Below are 20,662 nucleotides of genomic sequence, written 5' to 3' on the forward strand. Positions count from 1 at the left end.
TTTGGCCATCACTCCTTTGAGGCAAAGAGGGATACGAGGTGGCAAAGTGATTTCTATGGAACAAGATGAGAGCCAAAAAATTGATACGACATTCATAGGCAGAATGAAGCCATACTAAAACATTTAGCTAGCCCCTTAGTCTCTCAAACTGCTTAAAATTCCAAATAGGCATTCAAGATTAGATCATAAAACTATAATGCTCACACCACTATAAATATGCACCCCCCTTATTTATTATGAGACCAGGTGCATCAAGAATGTTTATTTGCTTATGTATTTAGTGATGGTTCTGTTAGTCAAACTACAACTCCAGAGTCATGATAAAGTTGCCTTCCCATTACAGAAGTGTCAAATTAGCTTTAAGACAATTTACTTTTCTTTAAATTTACAGCATTAAAAAAATACTCCAAATGAGTTCTGCTACAAATTTCTAACACTTGTGCACGTAACTTAATCCTTTGTTACAAAATACCCAGAAAATGTAAGAGCCACACACATTATTTCCTCCCAGAAATAGCTTGGATTCATAAATACATCATCACTGGCTGACACACACTAGGCAACTAAATTTGGTACAAAAGGAAAAAACATGAATTTTCATCTTGTGTAGACAAAATGAGGTATTAAAAATGTTTCCCCAGATAATCCAAAGAATTGTTAGTTCAGGACCATATTACAATGAGCTATGAGTCCTGGACTTCAGGATCACGTCACATTAACAGCCTTTAATACCAACATTCCCCGATGAATTTGATTCAATTTCAATGACATGTCTCTTTCTCTACGTCTATCCAGAGGATGGATTTGCACCCCTTTACTTCCTTCAGGGATCTTACCGACTCTTCACTTGTCCATTAATGTTTAAACCAGAAGCTACGAAGAGTCGTACCTGAAAGTGCTTAGAACAAAGCTCCGCAGACACTAGATTTTCCAAAAACATGCAGCCATCCTCCGACCACACGTCCATCTCAACTTAGGCAAGTGTGCCACATTTTTAACATGTTTTCTTTCAAGTGTAAGTAATAATTTAAATTAAAAACAAAAGCGAAATCTGCAGTTGGCATCAGTACACAAACTGGCTTTTCAAACTCTATTCTACGTAAGAAAGCACAAAGGAGTTGTCTTGACACGTTTTACTCCAACAGGAACACAGGCTATAAAGGAGCTCCAAACACTGCCCCCCTCACATTACAGAACAGTCCCCACGTCGGTACCCACTGAAAGCAACTGCCTTGTGCTGGTGAAGTCATTCAGTGCTGTTCTGCCAGAGACTGAAGCTGCTGGGCTAACGATGTTGTGCTGAAAGCGGAAAATATATTTGCAGGGTATCTGCTACCAATTGAACCATCTTAAGATAATTCATTCTTTCTATTCCATTTCAGATTTAATTTTAATAAAGTAAAGCAAATCACTTAAAGAAAAAATCTTTAATTTTAAATTCTGATCTATGCATAAAATTCATTTTTTTATCACGGTTAAATTTAGTACAAACTATAAAAATGTTAACACTGAAGCTTCAACAGAAATCTATTAAGATCCCTTAGAAAAATTATGTAAAGAAACAACAGCAAGTCATTTACTGGTATGAGGTTAACACACAAAGGAAAAAAATTCACACATTTTACTGAATTTACCAGTAAATAATTTTAGGCAGAATATTTATCATAAAATTAAAAGTTTGAAAGTTGTGTGTGGCTCCGTGTCAATTACAATTTGCAGTGAAAATTCTAAGCCAAATCTTTTTTTATCTACCAGAACAATCCTAATTTTAAAAAACTATTGGTTGAAATTTGCAAACCTTAAAAGGATACCAGTTGTGAAGGACTAGGTATATAACTTAGCTTAAATTAAAGTGGAAGATGGTAAAAACTAGATGCTTTTAATGTTCCAACTGCACAAGGAAAATATTAGGGGAAAAAGAAAACATTCAAAGCCACAATTACTAACGCTAAAAAAATACTAGCTTATTCTTATATTAAAAACATTAAATGAATCAAAGCCAGACGGTACTGAATTTTTACACGAACTTCTTTTGTATTTCAATGTTGTTTATTGAGGAGTGAATGAGAGACTACTGCCGGACATGCCAACGACACTTCACATTCAAGGGCTGGAAGCTGAGCAGCTTTCCAGATTGAGTCACTGCATAAGCCTTCTGGGAAAAAACCGAAAGTGACATCAAATATGACATCTTCATGCTTGTTTTTGTCTTCAGCTTTTTTTTTTCTTTTTTCAAATTTTAGATCTACTAGTTTGTTGGGTAGAAGGTTTCTTTCTACCCTACAAAAAGACTCACACTCCAATTAATAAAATTAACACTAGGTGTATAGCAAATTGTTTTAACACACATCTACGCTGAATAACTGATCTTAAAGCTGTTTTGTCTTAAATTTCCTTATGTCTAATGAGAAAACTTAATTTCACTTCCCTTTCACTTTCATGTGGGTGGCTTATACCAATAGAAAAATACTCTTCAGTGCTAGCGCAGGGCTTACGGGGAACCTCTTCTGTGGTGCGAGGGAATCCTTTCAAACACCACTCTGAAACCCAGTGCTTCTCTTCTCGCCGCTGTGGCTTTGCAGGAGAACGGCCTACACGACACAACTCTACCGTTTTCTTGTGCTCAAAAACAAAACAGAGAAACCTAAACAAAAGGGTAAACGTTTATTTGGAGTTAGCTTTCTGGTGGAGAGGTCAAGGCCCTTCAAGCAGCGTTCAGGAGCTCCTGTATGGCCGCCTGCTGCTCGGGACTCAGCTGTGCCACGCACTCGGCCCACAGTCCTCCAGAAGTCTAGGAAGAAACAGTTTGAGGCATTTAGATTCAGTGCAGCGGTCACTTAGACGCACTGTGCTACTCATCCTTCCGTAGACTATGAGAACGCCCAATTCTTTCTTTTCAGGTAGTTTCACGAGTATCATTATAAAAGCAAGAAATCTGTTCATATCTTTAAAGTTCATTTCATTTACACTAAGTTTTCTTCATTCAGTCTGACTTGATAAAACTGTACCAGGTAGAGGACACAGTCAAGGAAACAACATGTTAAGAATTCAGGGAGCATAAGTCACTTAAAAAACTTCGGCAGCTGACAGCTTATTTACTATTAAAATCTCATCTTTATTTTTCTTCAGACAATGAAAAAAAAAAAAACCTACACGAGTATATGCTATGCACCAACTGGAAGGTTCAAAATGTGTCAAGTTTAGGACAGATGTTTTAGCGCTAAAAAAAAAAAAGACCATATGGACAGATTATATGTTAAGTAATTTGAGCCTTGGAGACGAGAGAATATAAAAATGAAATTGGGTATCTATTTCTTTTTTCTATGGGGCGCCTGGGTGGCTCAGTTTGTTAAGCGTCTGCCTTCAGCTCAGGTCATGATCCTGGGGTCCTCGGATCGAGTCCTGCATCGGGCTCCCTGCTCAGTGGGGAGCCTGCTTCTCCCTCTGCCGCTCCCCCTGCTTGGGTTCTCTCTCTGACAAATAAATAAATAAAAATCTTAAAAAAAAAAAAAAAAAAAAGTGTGGCTTCCTTTCTTCTAATGTAGAAAAAAAGAAAAAAAAACCCCAAAAAACAAAACCAAAACACCTCCCAAAAAACTATTTTATTTCCCCTGCCCCAATTTAAGCAGAACAGCTTACCTGTACTTGACGAACTACATTAGCCAGACGTTTGGCACAAGGATCTTCATGTTTAATTGCCTCATGCATTTCTCCTTCTGCAATTATACTGAATATTTTGGGCAGATTGGTATTGTTTGGGCCAAGAACGATGGGGTGATTACTGACCAAAAAGAAGAAAGCCATTATAAATGAAAATTATAAGGAGAAATCACTCAAGCACTCATACTTTCCTACATCCTTCCTCCAACATAGAATTGTTACAGAATTTTGTTATAATTATGCATTCACTAAAATAAAATTCAGTGGAAGGAAAACAAGCTAATTGTATTTATTAGCTCTTCAGGGTCTCCCCATGTAAATGAGGAAAAATACTTGGCTCATCTCTCAGGTTTAAGGGCCAAGGAAAGAATGTTCTAAGTGCTTTATAATTTATGACTTATTTAAAGAAAAAAAGAGCTATTACTAAGAATTTATATATGGCAAAATGGTTTCCAAATAAATTTGAAGTTCAAAAGGATTTAGGAGCATTTCAAGAGTAAGCTGGGAAATAAACTTTAGGCAAGTTTCATGGAAAGAAACGTAACAGTGAATTTAACTAGAATTCTAGTCTTTCATTAAGAGACTTTCGGAATACTCATTTCCAAGGGAGATGATCAAATAGCATGATGGAGAAGTGGTGGCTTCAGAGGCAGGAGCAGATAAGGAGTGTATAGTCTCCAGGATGGCCACCACATCCCTAAATGATAGTTCTCTGTGGGAACACTCAACCACAACATTTGTGTGAACCTGAACTTAAACGGGCATGAAGGAATATGCCCACTGGCCTATTTCTACAAATTCCAGGAAAGGAGTGGTTGTAGCCCTTAGAGTTATTCATGAATAAAAGCAGTAATTAAGAGCGACAGAGCCTAGATCTGATTAATATTTAGGAGAACTTGGATTTAGAAAAACAGACACCAAAGAACACGCCTTGGGATCTGATAGCTTCTATAGCCTCCCAGTTGTTGCAATTCTTAAGATACACTCATGGACACAAAATAGCATTAATAATGCCAGGGCCCAGGGCCAGATCTTGATTACCTGTCTGGAATACTTTCCTTATACCACTGATTCCTGAATCCAAAGAAAAACACCAAAATTCTAGAGGGTCAAATAATGGCACTACCAACATTCTTCAATCTCATTCTACTAGTAAGTGATACAGGTCAATTACACGTCAGTAAAGCTGAAATTAAAAAAAAAAAAAATCTAAAGTGGGGCGCCTGGGTGGCATCTGCTTCCAGCTCAGGTCATGATCCCAGGGTGCTGGGATCAAGCCCCGCATTGGGCTCCTTGCTCAGCGGGGAGCCTGCTTCTCCCTCTGCTTGTGCTCTCTCTGTCAAATAAATATCTTTGAAAAAAAAAAAAAAATCTAAAGCCAAATAAACAAAAAACAGATAAATGGGGTGGGTGACAATATTAAAAGGGAACCTTCTTAAAACATTATGTTCTACAATCCCTCAACTGTTGAATCTAATTCCATAAAGAATAAGTCAAAATTAGATCTAACTGTAAGGCAGCATTAACTGTGATATGGTTTAGCATGATTTATAAAGACAACATTATTAGAAACCTATACTGTATTTGAGGGCAGTGCACAGGAAACACTGTTTTACAGAAAGAGGAAGAAATAAGGTCTATTTGTCCTTTTTTTCTTACCTTTCAATCAAGTCACACAGATAATTGAAGGTCTGAACAGCTTCTTCTTTATCTTCATGTAGTGGAAGCCAAGACAACCAGTGTGGCAGGACTTCTTCAACGTTCACACAGTCGGGCTTGAACTTCATAATTTTCCCTACTGCTGAGATGCAGTTCTCTGTAGCATTGACATTTTCTTTGGTCTTAGAATCGGCTGACTGAATAACTCTTACCAGCAGTGGAAGTGCTTCTAAAATAGGCAATTGCAAGAAGGTCAGTTAAAACCTCACATTTTCATGGCAATATTCCTTTTTCTATCTTTGGCCCAGTTATCGATTACAGTGAAGAATTAGTAAGGTCTAAGGCATGTTTTGTCTTCTTGGCTGCAAAACCAGAAGTAAGAAAGGCAGGCTGCCCCAACGTGGCCAGGAGTACCAGCACTCACTCTACCGAGAACCCCATGATGTCAAGGTCAGGAGTCTCCAGATTTATACCCCTGACCACCTCAGGGTATTTCAGCTTTTAAAAGCCCCCAGCTACATTCCTGTGCTAACCCTACAGGGACCCCAGTATGTCTGAAAAGTTCTATGCTAGGGGCGCCTGGGTGGCTCAGTCAGTTAAGTGTCTGCCTTCGGCTCAGATCATGATCTCAGGGTCCTGGGATCGAGCCCCCTCATTGGGCTCTGCGCTCAGTGGGGAGCCTGCTTCTCCCTCTCCCTCTGCCCCCCCTCCCCGCTCGTGTGTGCTCTCTCTCAAAAGAATCTTAAAAAAAAAAAAAGGTCCTTTGCTAGAGCCAGGGTGTAACTCCCAAACCCACAAGAACTGTACTCTGGAGGACGGGGTGGGGAGGCTCAGATTCCATTCAGACTTCATTCCCATTTCTAGGAGAATAAAGAGGTCACCACGTATGCGCTATAGGTGAGATGTTTAAGAAAGGGAAGGTGACAGCAAAAATAGCTATATAATGTTTGGGGGTTTGGGGGTGTGGAAAAGATAACAAGGAAGCGATAAAAGGAATGCCTGGAACCAAACAAACGGAAGTACCTGTACAAAAAGGACGATAGTTATCTCCACCATACTGTGCCATGACTCCCAAGCCATATGCAGCTGCTTGCCTGACTTCTGGGCTGTTGTCACATACATATTGGAGCATTGGCCTTAAGAAATATTCTGCATATTTAAATGAGGCTGGACTACAGTGTTCTATGACATCATCAAAGATGCACAATCCCCATTGTCTGTCTGGCCATGGTCTATGTGGACACTATAAAAGAGAGAATCTTTTAAGCTTTGAATACTGGAGTACATAAAGAATGTAAAAAAAAAAAATTTCACTATAGACTATCAGCTTACATGGATATTCCTGAAACAAGCAATGAAAAACAACACAGTAATAATTACTTCTTATGAATAACAATCTTCAACTTACAACAGAGATTTAATAAACTACAAGTTTAAAAGACTTTGCATGATTTTCTATAGAATCCCACAATCTGACATTACCATATACCAGGAAGAACCAGCTGCAGCAGCAACATATGTACATTTGCTTCAAAAAAAGATAATAATGCTGTCTTTAAGAAACAACAAGAAAAGCTGTGAACAGGTTTTAGCTTTATATATCCACTCAACAGGCTAAGTCACATGGGCCTAAACGTTTTAAAAAATGTGCTGTGCTACTAAATACAATGCAAAATTAAAAGCCAAAGCAAGACAAACTTCTATTGATTGCTTTTCATGCATATTTTAAAAACTGAATACGTAAGGCCATCATCCACAATGTATGATTGCTGGTTGTACGTAACAAGGATTTTAACTGAATCCTCTAGGGTCCACCAAAAAAAGTAATCATTTTGTTAATTTAGCAGGGCACACGTAACCTCAAATAATGAAAAGTCATTTGTAGGTCTCTGGAACGCATTGTAATTTAATTGAACTATGGAAAACCTAATTAGCAAACCTTAAATGAGAAAATATCAAGGGCAATGCAATAAACTTGATAAAATTAAAGATGTACTCTGGAAGGTCTTTATGATTTCTAAGATCCATTTTAACCTGAAAGTGTGTTTTCAAGTGCTGCACTGAAAACATTCCAGGCAACTATCTAAAATAACTGTCAAAGAGAGGCAACACTTACAATTAGGTTGACAATTAATGGAAGCAGCTGTTCAAACCATGGTAACACCTTTTCCTTGTAGCTACTGAATATTGAGTGTAAAATGTCTGACACTTTGGTCAGAATATAAACATCATTATCATCCTAAAAACAAAAACAAAAAAACACACACAACACCCTTATGTATTAAAAAGTATCTCCACTATGACGAACAGTTACATTTACTTAAAAAAATCTTAAGAAATATAGAAAATTAAATTTCTCATCATTTTCTTAAGGGCATAGCAAACATCTGGAGACTGCGGTTACCTCGATGATTGGGGGTGGCATCTCCTACCTGCCTATAGACAGATAAAGGTATGGGCAAGTATTGTACTTATTCCAAAGAGTTTTCTTGAAAGTTTCAAAAGATTCTGAGACAGAAGTGTTTTTACTTGAGTACTATTTTTTGTTTTCTGCAAGAATGTTTCTAATCTTGGAGCAGACTGGCGGAGACGTGGGGTCAGTTACTCATAATTCGCGCCTGTCAGCATGTGAGCAACCCGCACAGAAATGGGCTGACCTGGGTCCACCAGGATGGCTACATGCCACACTTTGGACCCTGAACACACAGCAGAAATAGAATTGATGGCATCAAGTGATTCGATGAGGAGAGAACTGAGTAACAAGGTAAAGAAGACTTACATCAGCCACTCTATGTGTATTATTTATAAGGAAATCTGTATTATATTCTGTGGTCCGGGAGAAAAACAGCTGATGTTACAAAAAGATCTGGCCTTAAGCCCCAGACTGTCAATAGTGTGTGGCATTAGACAGTCATTCAACATCTGAATTTGAGTTCACTTATCTTTAAAATGCTGAAAGCACCACCAAATAAAAAGTTGTTCAGAGCAGTATGTAAATGAAATACTAGGTGAACTGACAAGCGCTGTTATACGTGAGATTCTGCAACAAGAACTCACACACAGCATCCAAACCACAATCAGCTAATTTCAATTACTTATTCTCTAAATTTGTAAATGCAACACATGTCAGATTCTTCTGCTAAAAATTACTGATCATTACCATCAGAATGACAAGTCAGATGAATTAGAAACTTAAGCATTTAAAAATCTTCCAAATGCAAATGATCATATAAATTAAGTTCTGAAGGGAATAATTTACCTCATCTTGTAGTGACTCTTCCACCTGCTCATCATAGTCTTCATCTTGTCTTTTAACTAAAACACACCCAAATAAATGTCTTTTTAAATGTCGCCAAAATGGTCAAGGATTACTTTCAGAAAGAAAAGCGTGGAAAACTTACCTTGCCGCAATTCTTGATTTTTAAAATGTTCTTCGAGTTTAGCTTTCAATATTCCTCCCAATTCTTCAAAATGTTCATTATTAAGGCATCCATCTCCCATAACTTCAATGCACTGCAATGAAATTGAGGAAAGAAAGCAAGCCATGGGATTTAAGGGTTTTAGAGTCCAAAAGTTAAATTCCATTAAGAATCACATGGAAGCATGAGAAAAATTCACTAAGCCGGTACCCTGGAAGACTAATGATTGAATGAGTAGATAATGCTTGGTGTGTGTTACAATGATAGTACTTCAAAGAAAAAAATTTAAGCAATATTTTTATATGAAACAGATCCTGAGCCTATCTTAAATGCCAGGCATTACTGCTAGGTGCTGAGGTCTCAAAGATGGAGCAGAGCACCCAGCCTCTAGGGAGTTCAATCACCACACACAGACTTCTACACGAACCCAGCTGGAGAAAGGGCAAGCGTGTGCTGGGAGGGCACTGCAGCTGGGGGAGATGATATGTGCAAAGGCCCAGCAGCAGGCATTCTTTGGAAAAATAGAAGAAAATTCAAACTGCAGGGGTGTAAATAGGGACAAACAAAGGTGATGAAGAACTTTTAAAACGAACTAGGGGCACGCCACGGAGCTGAACAAGAATATGGGAAGAGGAGTGACAAGTAACAAGCAAATTCACGCCTGAGAAAAGGAGAGTGAACTGAGAGGGAGAGTAAGGACAAAGACTTCTGGAACAGACCAAGAAAGGCTAGCTCAGCACAAAGAAGACATAGGCAATGTGAAGAGCAGAGGGATATAGGAGAGAATAGGACAAACTAGGTGTGGGCTGGAAATGAGCCAAGATTCTGCAGCTGGATTATTAGGGAAATGATGGTGGAAACTAATCAAGACTGGACTATAAGAGCAGCGACTCTGGAAAAAAACGAACACAAAACAAAAAGAATGACAATACCAAAACATTAAACTAAAAAAGAATTAAACAATTCCAGTAAATAAGAAAATCATCTGTTATAGCACAAAAAGATTCAATTTATTTAGCAAGACTAATAAATGAACACATAACCTTATACATATTTTTAAGAGAAAAATATTTACCTTCGCAAAAGAATGCATTATTTCTGAGAGGACATCTGAATCTGGTTCTGTGCCAATGGCCTTGATTAGAGCATCACACATAAAATGCCACATCTGTGTGAGATACTCAGGACCACGAACTCTCGCACATTCCAGGAGAAGAGGCATGGATTCTGCTGCTGCCACTCGAACACGTTTTATTGTTAAGGAAACATAATCACTATTCTTAGATACACTTAGTGTACTCCCTATCCTCAAAAGATCATTCTATCACTTTCTTTGCTTATGTGAACATTAAAGTGCTCACTGAGCACCAGGAACGACTGTTTATCCGAGATTGCTACACAGGAGCTTGTGGTAAGTAGAATATGGGTACAAAAACAGACATCTCCCTACCCATGTGACTTATCTCCTGTCTTTTCTGTCACCTATAATACAGCACCAATGAGTCTGAAATGTGAAAGGATCTGGGATCCTTAGAGCATATCTCAAGATGTTCCTATCTCAAAACTTTAGGCAGTATAGGTTTCTAATAAATGCAACCAAAGCTATGATTCTCCTGGGAAAACTAATGAGGCTCTCCTCCTGTCAGAGCCTTTTCGGTTTTCACTAAAGATCAAGTTGCCCCTCCCTATCTAATATCATTTGTAAAATAAGGTCCTGAGACTAGCTCGTCCTCTGGCATCATGGTAAGTTTCTGTTGGGCAAAAGCTGTCTTTTGTTAAGGATGCCACTACAGAATACTGCATGAAGAACTACAACAAACGGGCTGTGGAGTCAGGCAGATCTCGGTTTGGGTCTGGACTCCCAACACTGTTGGGCTGTCCTTTTTTCAAAATCCATCTATGAAATTGCGTGCGTGTGTGTGTGTAAAGGCATAAAAATGTTTCTGTATATATTAATTGCTATTATCACGTTGAGAAGAAAACCTTTAACATGTAGATTTATTAAGAAATATTTCTCCCCAATGTAGAACCACAGAAAATTATCAGTGGGTCTCTAACCTATTAAGAAAGATCTTAGTTTCTTAACATCACCAAAAAATACTTGAGAAAAATAGCAATTATATATAACTGCAAACATACGCTAATAAAATATCAATCCTTAAAATCCTTCAGAGGTTCACAGAAAAAGCTGTCAACTAGTAGTTCGGTAACATTTTCTTTTTCATGTTTTTGGCACAAGCAAAAACCATGAAACTAAAGCACATGCAAAAAATGAAGCTTCGTGCAAACAGTAACGGTGACGTAGGCTTCAGTTAACACAAAGTCTAATACTTGAACAAGCTATAATTTAACTAATTCTAGAAACGTCTTGCGTTCAAAAGTTGCAGGATATCATCGTGGAAGTAAAATTTCAGTAGAGGGACCATCAGTTTGACAACTTGCTCGGTATATTCCACAAAGCCTTCCTTCAACTCTTTAGCATAGCAAACCTGAAAACAAAATATTGGAAAAGACATCAAGATCCACGTTAGTTTTAAGATATTAATATTTATTAACAAATAGCAGAATCATAAAGACCACATAATGCTGCATCCTGACTAGAAATACATTTAAAGCTGCATGCAGGGGGGTACGTGGGTGGCTCAGTTCATTAAGCATCCCACCCATGATTTCTACTCAGGTCATGATCTCAGGGTTGTGAGATCAGGCCCTGTGTTGGGCTCTGTGTTCAGCACGGAGTCTCCTGGAGAGTCCCTCTGCCCCTCCCCCTGCTTGCACACACTCTGTCTCTCAAATAAATAAAATCTTAAGGAAAAAAAAAGCTGCATGCAGTACTGTGAAAGGTGTTTGGGAAACACAAATATAAATGTAAAAAGAACTGTAAAATGGGAAAGGGCCATGGCGTGACTGCAGTATACACTGTTGTTCAAAGGCTCACACACGAAACATTTTAGTTCTTATGCATGGGAGAATTTTGCAAGTTTTGGCACTCTGAGAAACCTTAAACAAAATGTATCAATTAAGGAAAATAATTTAAAAAGATAAGGGGCACCTGGGTGGCTCAGTTGGTTAAGCAGCTGCTTTCAGCTTAGGTCATGATCTCAGGGGCCTAGAATCGAGCCCCACATTGGGCAACCTGCTTGGTGGGGAGTCTGCTTCTCCCTCTCCCGCTGCCCCTCCCCCTGCTTGTGCACACTCTCTCTCTCTCAAATAAATAAAATATTAAAAAAACAAAAAAAAGATATAGGGGCTCCTGGGTGGCTCAGTTGGTTAAGTGTCCAACTCTTGATTTTGGCTCCTGTCGTGATCTCAGGGTCATGAGATCGATCCTTGTGTCAGGCTATGCTCTGAGCAAGGAGCCTCTCCCTCCACGCTCATCCTCTCGCTTTCAAAAAAAAAAAAAAAAATCTAAATATGTAATTGTAGCGTATCACTTACTCTGTAAAACTGCAAATGTTATCTTGTATTTTTTTTTTTTTTTAATCATTTCAGGGGTGACTGGGTGACTCATTCAGTTGAGCTTCCAGCTCTTGGTTTCAGCTCAGGTCATGATCTCAGAATCTTGGGATCTAGCCCCACTTCGGGCTCCGTGCTCAGTGGGGAGTCTGCTTGAGTATTCTCTCTCCCCCTCAAATAAATAAATCTTTTTTTTTTTAAAGATTTTATTTATTTGAGAGAGAGACACAGCAAGAGAGGGAACACAAGCAGCGGGAGTAGGAGAGGGAGAAGCAGGCTTCCCGCTGAGCAGGGAGCCCGATGCGGGGCTCGATCCCAGAACCCTGGGACCATGACTTGAGCCGAAGGCAGACGCTTAACGACTGAGCCACCCAGGTGCCCCTCAAATAAATCTTAAAAAAGAAATAATTTTGGCAGTGAAACAAAAAACAGTGCTGTTTACTTATTTATTTTGAGAGAGAGAGCCCCTGTGAACAGGGGTTGCAGGCTCCATGCTCAGTGCAGAGTCTGATGCAGCTCAATCTCACGACCCCCAGACCATGACCTGAGCTGAAACCAAGAGTTGGATGCCCAAATGACCAAGCCACCCAGGTGCTCCAAACAACGCGGTTTTAAAAATAATTGTTTCTTTACTTTCTTCCACTACATTAAAAGATTTGATAGTTTTGTTTAGAGATGTGACATTTATAATTGCTCTCTAGTTGAGATACCACAAAAATCCAAAATGTTTATAAATTATAGACAAATATTTATAAAATATAGCAAGTACTGATAAGCGTAAGTTTAAGAAATAAAGTTTAAATGAATTCGAGAACACAACAGTGCTTTATTAATACAAAATAAAATGTAAGCAATTAACTTTTACTTAGGCTTACTTAACTGCTAAATTTGTAACCCAAAGCCGTAATTTTTAAATTCCTTTAAAAAATATATTGTCCCTGTCTATAACAATATGCTCATAAAGGGGAAAAAAACAACTCAAAGAGAACTTACACGCAAGACCCCATAATACTGTAAGAGATAATCATTGCAAACATTTTGATGTCCCTACCATGTTTATATATATTTTTTTTAACAAGTGAAACCATACAGTTTTATTTTCAGTATCATGAGCACATTTCTGTTCATTCATTCAAAAAAATATTTCTTGGTCATCTTATCTACTATACACTAAGCACAAAACAGACAAAAGTCCTTGCCCCCACGTAGCTCTGTATCAGCTGTGTAACAGTCTAGGGTACATTACTATTATCTTCCTACTAATAGGCATTCAAGCTGCTTGTTTTTTGTTCTTGTTAGAAACAGCACTGATAATGAAGCTTACCTACATGATTCCCTTTTTTAAAAAGATTTATTTTAGAAAGAGAGAGAGGGCGAACAAGGAGAGGGGCAGAGGGAGAGAATCCTCAAGCAGACTCCCTGCTGAGCACGGAGGAGCCCTATGTGGGGCTTGATCCCAGGGCCCTGAGATCATGACCTGAGCCAAAATCAAGAGTAGGCTGTTTAGCTGACTGAGCTACCCAGATGCTCCACCTACATGATTTCTTTATCCAGAAGTAGAAATATTGGGTCAGAAGGTTTCTACATTTTAAAGAATATATTCCTGCTCTTTAAAATAATTTCTTTAGCATCTATGAAAAGAACTCCTCTGGAATGTGTACGTATGTGTTATGGGAGGTTGTCAACTGACGTCTGGTAAACATTGTACACACTCACCAGCATCTGACAAGCAGTAGACTTTTCCTCCAGTCCTGCAGTTTTAATACCAAAACTTTGCTGATCCCCAAGGTTCACAAACTCCCAACCATCATCATCACTCATATTCTCCATGTCTTGGGCTATTAACAGGAAAGAAAACAAATTTATGTTAAAAATAATTACAGAGAAGAACCTTACAACTGCTATATCTTTATGAAGATACCTACTATCTAAAAGGGCTACTTCAGGCTTAATCGAAGCAGTCTTCATTAAAGGCCCCATAACCACTGGAAGGTACTGCTGAAATTCTTTTCCAAGAATTTTGCACATTCTGGCCCATGCTGAGATCATGTAAGAGATCTGGGGGGGAAAATTAAAATTGATTTTAAGACAATGGATAAAAAGAGATCACAAAGAAAGCCATTTCCCTATTTCATAAAAACAATGTTTTATTTTACATTCACCCTCTTTAAGAAGTAAGTACAGTTTCTAAGGTCATATACTTAAAACATTCAGAAACAACAACAAAATCATTGTGAACCTTTACCTTCTGATACAGACAGCAAGTGAGACAAAAGAGAAAGACCAGGACTATGTCTTATTGTTTCTTACTTTCAAAAAGCAATACATAGTTTTTCTCTAATAGCATCTAGACCACATAAATAAAACCCAGTTAACCACAGCAACTCCTAGGCACTAATTTTTTGAAGGTAGGAACCTATTTCATCTGACCGTATCCCTACTGCCTTGCATTCCATTCATTAAACATTTATTAACACCCAAGAAACAAAACATCCCTTTCTCGTAGCGGTTTTAATTTTCTAAGCGGCTGGGTATGCTAAAGACACCTCTTCTACCACTGTGGTCACGTACTTAGTCACCTGCAAATTCCTACAGAAAATCTAGTTTGTAATTCATCATCCCGGTAACCCAGAAAGTGGTTTTTTACTACTCCCCAACATATCTATGTCGCATATATTGACGCAAATGACCCACTCCTACTCTAAAACAAAACAAAACCAAACCAATTTTAAGTTTACGGGAAACAATTACAGCGTGGCTCCATGAAGTCAAAATGTGACTCAACAGTTAGAGTGCCTGTTACACGTCAGGCACAGTGACTACGACTAGAATTACGACACACACAATTTACAACACGGTGCCATAAGGACTCACTTTCGAGACTTAGACCAGACGTGAAATATGAGCAGGAATGAGGCGAATGGGGGGCAGGTTCTAAGTGAAACGAATGTTTGTTCGCAGGCAGAAAGAGAAAAGCAGAGCATGTTCTAAGATTGTTAGGTTTCTGTATTTCTTTGACAGGGGAAGGAAGTCATGTGGCACTGAGAAGGCTGGGAGACATCCAAATGGAGATGTCTAGTAAGTTGTTGGATAAATGAACCTTTAATTCAGAGAAAGATCTGGAAGTCACAGCATACAGAGGGAAACTGAAGCCACGGTGTAGATGACACTGCTCAGGAGATAAGAGGGTCCAGGACAGAACCCTAAGAGCACCAAAAATAAATTGAGAGTCAGGGCAGAGGGGGCAGACTGAGAAAAAGGTGGGAGGACAAGTGAAGGAAAACCAGTGAAGACGGTCTCTGACACCAGGGGTTATCTTAAGAAGCCTATTACTGTTTCTTTTTTGAGTACATTAACCCTGCACTAGCCACAACTCCCAAATGGATCAAGGTGAATGTGTGCAAGCTGCTTTACCTGAGGATCATCATCTTCCATATCGCTGAAGTCTGTCTGGGTCTTCAATAAGAGCTGCATCACATCTGATGCATCTTGCATGAACTAGAAGAAAATATTTGGGAAAATCAACGCTAGTGGTACTTGTGGCTACCAGATCAGAGAGGTGCTTATTGCTACCCAATTTTGTTTCTTGTATAGTAACAAAACTTTCCAAAAGAAAATCTATTACATTTCCCACATGGGTCATAACCCCTCAGACAAAAGTTACACTGACAAATTTTCATCTATATATTGCACAGACTTAGTGCTCTTTCTAGAAAAATATATTCTCCAGTAAAGGTCAGGGTGAACTGTGGAATAGAGGTATTTCTAATGACATCAAGTTTTGGTCTATGGTTTATGCATTTCCAGCAGTAAAAAGATAATCCGAATCCAGAAATAAAATTTTGGATTGCTCCCTAGAACCATATGATTTTCATTTAACTCTGTAGTTCTGGCAATCTCCACTGTGTAAACAGGCAGTGTTTCAAAGACAGTTTGAAGGCCAGATACAGAGAATATGGGACATAAATTATTGGTTAGGTTCTCAATATCCCACAGAAAGCAATTTACAGGGTAAGTTAATACTGATGCTCGTTTCGGAGAAACCCACCAGAGGTTCTAACATTGATAGTTCTGAGAATTGGAACCTGAGGGGTCAGTGACAGAGGAACTTCTTTGGATCAGCTTTGACAACTCTGAGATGCTGGCGGGGGAAGAAAAATACATTGGCGAATGGTCCTTGCTAATTATTTTCTGAAGAGCTACATGCATGTAGGATTTCTCTCTTGGAACACCTGAGGCTTTTGGATTAACAAGAAAGCAAGTGGAATGTACGTGTTGAAATGGATGAAACTAAACATATGGTATGGATCTTGAACTCCACATGCCTCCCAGGAGATAGATTGTACATGGGGTAGGAAAAGGAGGAAGTTTCAAGACCATAATTAAGAAAAAGCCTTAATATTAACACTGATAAAATGAATTTATATACAAAGTAGCAGTGAAAGGAGAGTAAGATGATGGGAAAAAATCAAGCATCCAGAAAACCGTTTATCCGAAGAAAAAGCCCTCTAGTACCCTCAATGCCTCCACAGCCAAATTACTTACAGTAAATTCAACCTTCGAAAAATCACTTACTTTTTCCTTCCCAACGGCCAGACCAATGAGGCTGATGCACTCAATAGTTTTTCCTCTGAGAAGTCTGAGTTCCTTTTGAACTGCATTCTCGACAATGTGCTTTAGTGATGGCATAAATAAATCATAGTAGGGGACAAATTTTTCCTCTGCAGTATCTGCAACTGATGCGATAGATGTCACAACTTGTTCCAACACTAACTTGGTGCCTTTCTGAATCAACTAGGAGAAGGAAGACACACAAATTAAGTCGTGGAAATGAGAAACTGGAAGAAACACCCCCTGTGCGTTCTCCAAACGCTTCCCTGCAACAGCAAGCTGAGACCACCGTCCAGCAGCCAGAGTGCAGAGCGCAGGTTCCAGAGCAGATGAAAGGACCCCTGTGGAACTACTGAGGGTCTCCTCGCTCCCCTGGTGACGCAGCGCTCCTTTCTCATGTCTGCTTCATCTCCGAGCAGCTCGTGCTCAAGCACGAATCTGATTCCTCTTCCAATTTTTGTATCCCCAGCTTAGTGCCTGTGTGTGTTAGTCCTCCCACTCCTTACTGTACACTTGGTGCTGTGCTGGCCCGTGTGGGGAGAATTCCCTCTGTCTTCTAACCTGCCTCTCCCCGGAAGGTCCCCCCAGTAGCACCACCGGTGCCAGAGTCCTCTCACAAATGGTCCCACTGTCTGGTGAGACTGATGAGCTCACATTGCTCCTACACCGAAGACCTGTGGTGTTCTCTGACCTGGCTGGTAACAAGCAGTGGGTATTCGCAGCTGGGCTCACGCTGTCACCTGGTAATACTATTTTATAATCCCTGTGGCTTCATATGAATACCTGGCCCAGTGAGTACTCCAAATTTTTTTCATTCCGCTCATCAACTCCAGCCACTCTCCACAGAGCTCTTCAACTTGGACTACCACTTCCTCCGCCCCTCTCAGAGGGTACCCTACTACCTTCTGCATCTGCTCCACATTTCAGGTCTTGAGCCTACCTCTGATCTCAGAGGAATGCCGTTCTTCCTTGGCTACCCTCTCTTTGTACAGCTCTTGACCACATACCTTATCCTCTTTCCCATCCCATCTTAGCAATTCCTTCTTTTAGTCTTTAAAAATCTGACATGTTGCCCATCTGGGGTTAGGGGATGCAACAGAAACTTTCTTTACACTTCAACCCTCGACCCAAACCTACTTGTAAAGTCACGTTTGATCCATCTATTCCTGAATAACCAACTCATCTGCCTTCCACTTGGGTCTACTTCTTTTGTCTTCAGATTAACTCAAGTTCCTTTTTCATGTTCTTAGTCTGCTGTCATCTGACACTGAACACCCATCCTGTTTCAAACCCCTTTCTTTGCCTTCTGAGACACTGTATCTGTCTTCCACCCTGTTCTCCTTTAGAACAGGGCTAGGCAAACTGTCACTGGTTCACAATGAATTAATGTACAAGAATTGAGATTCTAGGGGTGCCTGGGTGGCTCAGTTGATTGAGTGTCTGACTCCTGGTTTTGGCTCAGGTCACGATCTCAGGGTCCTGGGATGGAGCCCAGCGCTGGGCTCCGCACTCAGTGGAGAGTCTGCTTGAGATTTTCTCTCTCCTTCTGCCCCTCCCCCATCTCAAATAAATCTTAAAAAAAAAAAAAAGAAAAGAAAAAGAACCGAGTTTCTAATATTAGGCTTTACTTTTACAGCAACTTGACAGTAACTTTATGACTGTTAAATATAATAGCTAAAAAAAGGCTTTTATTTGTCCTTTTTATTCCTGTCATTTTTACAGCATTTTCATTGTATCTGACAACAAACTAAGCCTAAATCTTCACCTTTCTCACCTGCAACCTCTTTCTCACACACTGCTGTACTAAACATCGTTCAGCCAATAGTTTTTAGGCTGCACCTCTTATTTAAGCTATAACTATAAACTTTCTTCTATTTGGATAGCCAGGCCTTGTTTGAAATTCAACATATTTAAAGCAAAAAAGGTATTTTTTCTCATCTCTTTACTTCGGTCATCCAGGTGAGAAGAATAGTCAACATTTTTTACTACTTCTTTTTAAATTCAAACCAGCAGAAAGGAGAAATGACTTTTAGAATCCTCTTCCCCAATTTCCACCTAAGCTCTCTGAGCAATAATCTTCTGAGTCTTGACTTAAATCTTCTCCCTTTTTGTTTACGCCTCACAATGCTACCATGCTAATTTCCTGCAATCACATTATCATGATTTCTTGCAGCAGTTAAGAACAAAATGGTTCTTCCAATTTACATAAATCAGAATTCAAAATAATTGCCTTGATTTCAAGGCACTTCAAATACTGATTTTACCTAACCTTTAGGCTCTATCATCTTCCCCAACTCCAGTATTGGCCTATTCTCTCATCAAGACTGAATTACTTCAAATAGCTGAACCTAACTTTCTATTCTTTATGGCCATGCCGAAAAGTTTCTCTTTCTCTAGGTCTTACCCAACAAATTAACCTACGTTAATCTCTAGATAAGGAGCTGGAAGACCTAGAAACTTACCTCTTGAAGCTTAAGTACCATGATGGAATGCAGATGTTTCACCAGATTGTCTAAATATGGGATAAGTAGTGATTTGGGACAGTCCTCAGTGAAGTTAATAAGAGCGGCAGCGGCGTGGGCCTGCACTCGCTGATTGCCTTGGTCTTCCATTGTCTGCAGCAGTGCTGCAATCACCTGTGAAATGAAACAGATAAGCACACATTTTGAAATGCCACATTTCAAAGTATACACACAAAATGCCACCGCTCTTCTTGAGTGTTTGGGGCCTTGTTACTTACCTTCTCATGAAATTTCTTTTGGAAACCAGGTGCAAAATCTGTAGCCATCTGTCCCACGGCATTACAGGCTGCATACCTGACTCTTGGATGCTGGAATAGGTTACTTTGTATAAGTAAAGGCAATGGGTTCCCATGTGAAACTATGGTAACAACTATGAGTCAGATATTTACTGGTACTTACAGGATCCTGAAGAAAAAGCAAAACAAAATTTACTATCTCATTTAAAATTCCTTCCATTTGCTGGTGGCATCCTTCACCAATGGCAGATAAGGCCATTAATCCTGCATGCCGGTATTTCCAGTCAGCTACAGAAAATAATTACACATGAAAGAAGAGCAATTAACCAGTACAAACATGCACTCTGGTAGTCAGAAGCATAAAACAAAGTTTTTTTTATTTGGAAAAGACTATCAAAATATTTTTATACACTAATTAGAAAAATGAACAGAAAGAGTGCCTGACTGGGACTATTTCATTAAAGTGACGACGGTTACATCACATGAGCATTTCTATTCTAAAAGTAGTTCAAAGGCAATATGGAAGCAAAGAGCTTATTAGTATTTATACCAACTACTGAAAATAAGGCTTTCCCCCTAAGATTTACCGTAAGCAACAAATATCTGGATTTTGTGTCACACACTGCTATTTACTGAATAAAGATTCACTGATCTCCATCCACAGTCACATTTTATTATTTTATTTATTTAAAGCAATCTCCACACCCAACATGGGGCTTGAACTCATAACCCCAAGATCAAGAGTTGCATGCTCTACTGGCTGAGCCAGCCAGGTGCCCCAGTCACATTTCTTTAAAGAGAAAAAAAAAAAAAGCCATGGAGGACAGATGCTTTTAAAGAATTTTTATTTAACAATATGGTAAATGACGATAGTTGAACTTTATTTGTATTCTATTACTAAAGGCTATGTGATTTTAGACTAACAGAATATTAGCTAAGCAATATTTATTTTACTGAACCTTCCCATCATATTCTAACATATAATTCCCTCTCATTTCTAAATATTTATATTTACTACATTATTGTTCCCTCTAAGCTGTTTCACCTAACTTGTGGCACAAAACAAGAGATATATAAATATAGAAAGCTAGTATCTGTG

The 20,662-nt window shown here is 39.1% G+C and overlaps 1 protein-coding gene across 1 annotated transcript in view; it reads right to left on the reverse strand.

Annotated features, from left to right (window-relative positions):
- Nucleotides 1-247: 247 nt before the first annotated feature.
- The window catches only part of IPO5 (importin 5), a 43,750-nt gene continuing 23,335 nt past the window's right edge, over nt 248-20,662 (reverse strand). The window contains exons 11-26 of the mRNA XM_032402726.1: nt 19,727-19,851; nt 19,546-19,635; nt 19,268-19,441; nt 16,770-16,988; nt 15,609-15,692; nt 14,120-14,252; nt 13,911-14,032; nt 11,131-11,227; nt 9,814-9,986; nt 8,721-8,832; nt 8,579-8,634; nt 7,436-7,558; nt 6,343-6,562; nt 5,320-5,548; nt 3,640-3,781; nt 248-2,791 (exon numbers count right to left, since the gene is read on the reverse strand). Coding sequence (XP_032258617.1) covers nt 2,705-2,791; nt 3,640-3,781; nt 5,320-5,548; nt 6,343-6,562; nt 7,436-7,558; nt 8,579-8,634; nt 8,721-8,832; nt 9,814-9,986; nt 11,131-11,227; nt 13,911-14,032; nt 14,120-14,252; nt 15,609-15,692; nt 16,770-16,988; nt 19,268-19,441; nt 19,546-19,635; nt 19,727-19,851 — 2,186 coding nt within the window. The 3' untranslated portion in view covers nt 248-2,704. The remainder of the gene's footprint in view (nt 2,792-3,639; nt 3,782-5,319; nt 5,549-6,342; nt 6,563-7,435; nt 7,559-8,578; nt 8,635-8,720; nt 8,833-9,813; nt 9,987-11,130; nt 11,228-13,910; nt 14,033-14,119; nt 14,253-15,608; nt 15,693-16,769; nt 16,989-19,267; nt 19,442-19,545; nt 19,636-19,726; nt 19,852-20,662) is intronic.

This window comes from Phoca vitulina, unplaced genomic scaffold, assembly GCF_004348235.1.
Source record: "Phoca vitulina isolate PV1807 unplaced genomic scaffold, GSC_HSeal_1.0 scaffold5, whole genome shotgun sequence".
Taxonomy (NCBI): Eukaryota; Metazoa; Chordata; class Mammalia; order Carnivora; family Phocidae; genus Phoca; species Phoca vitulina.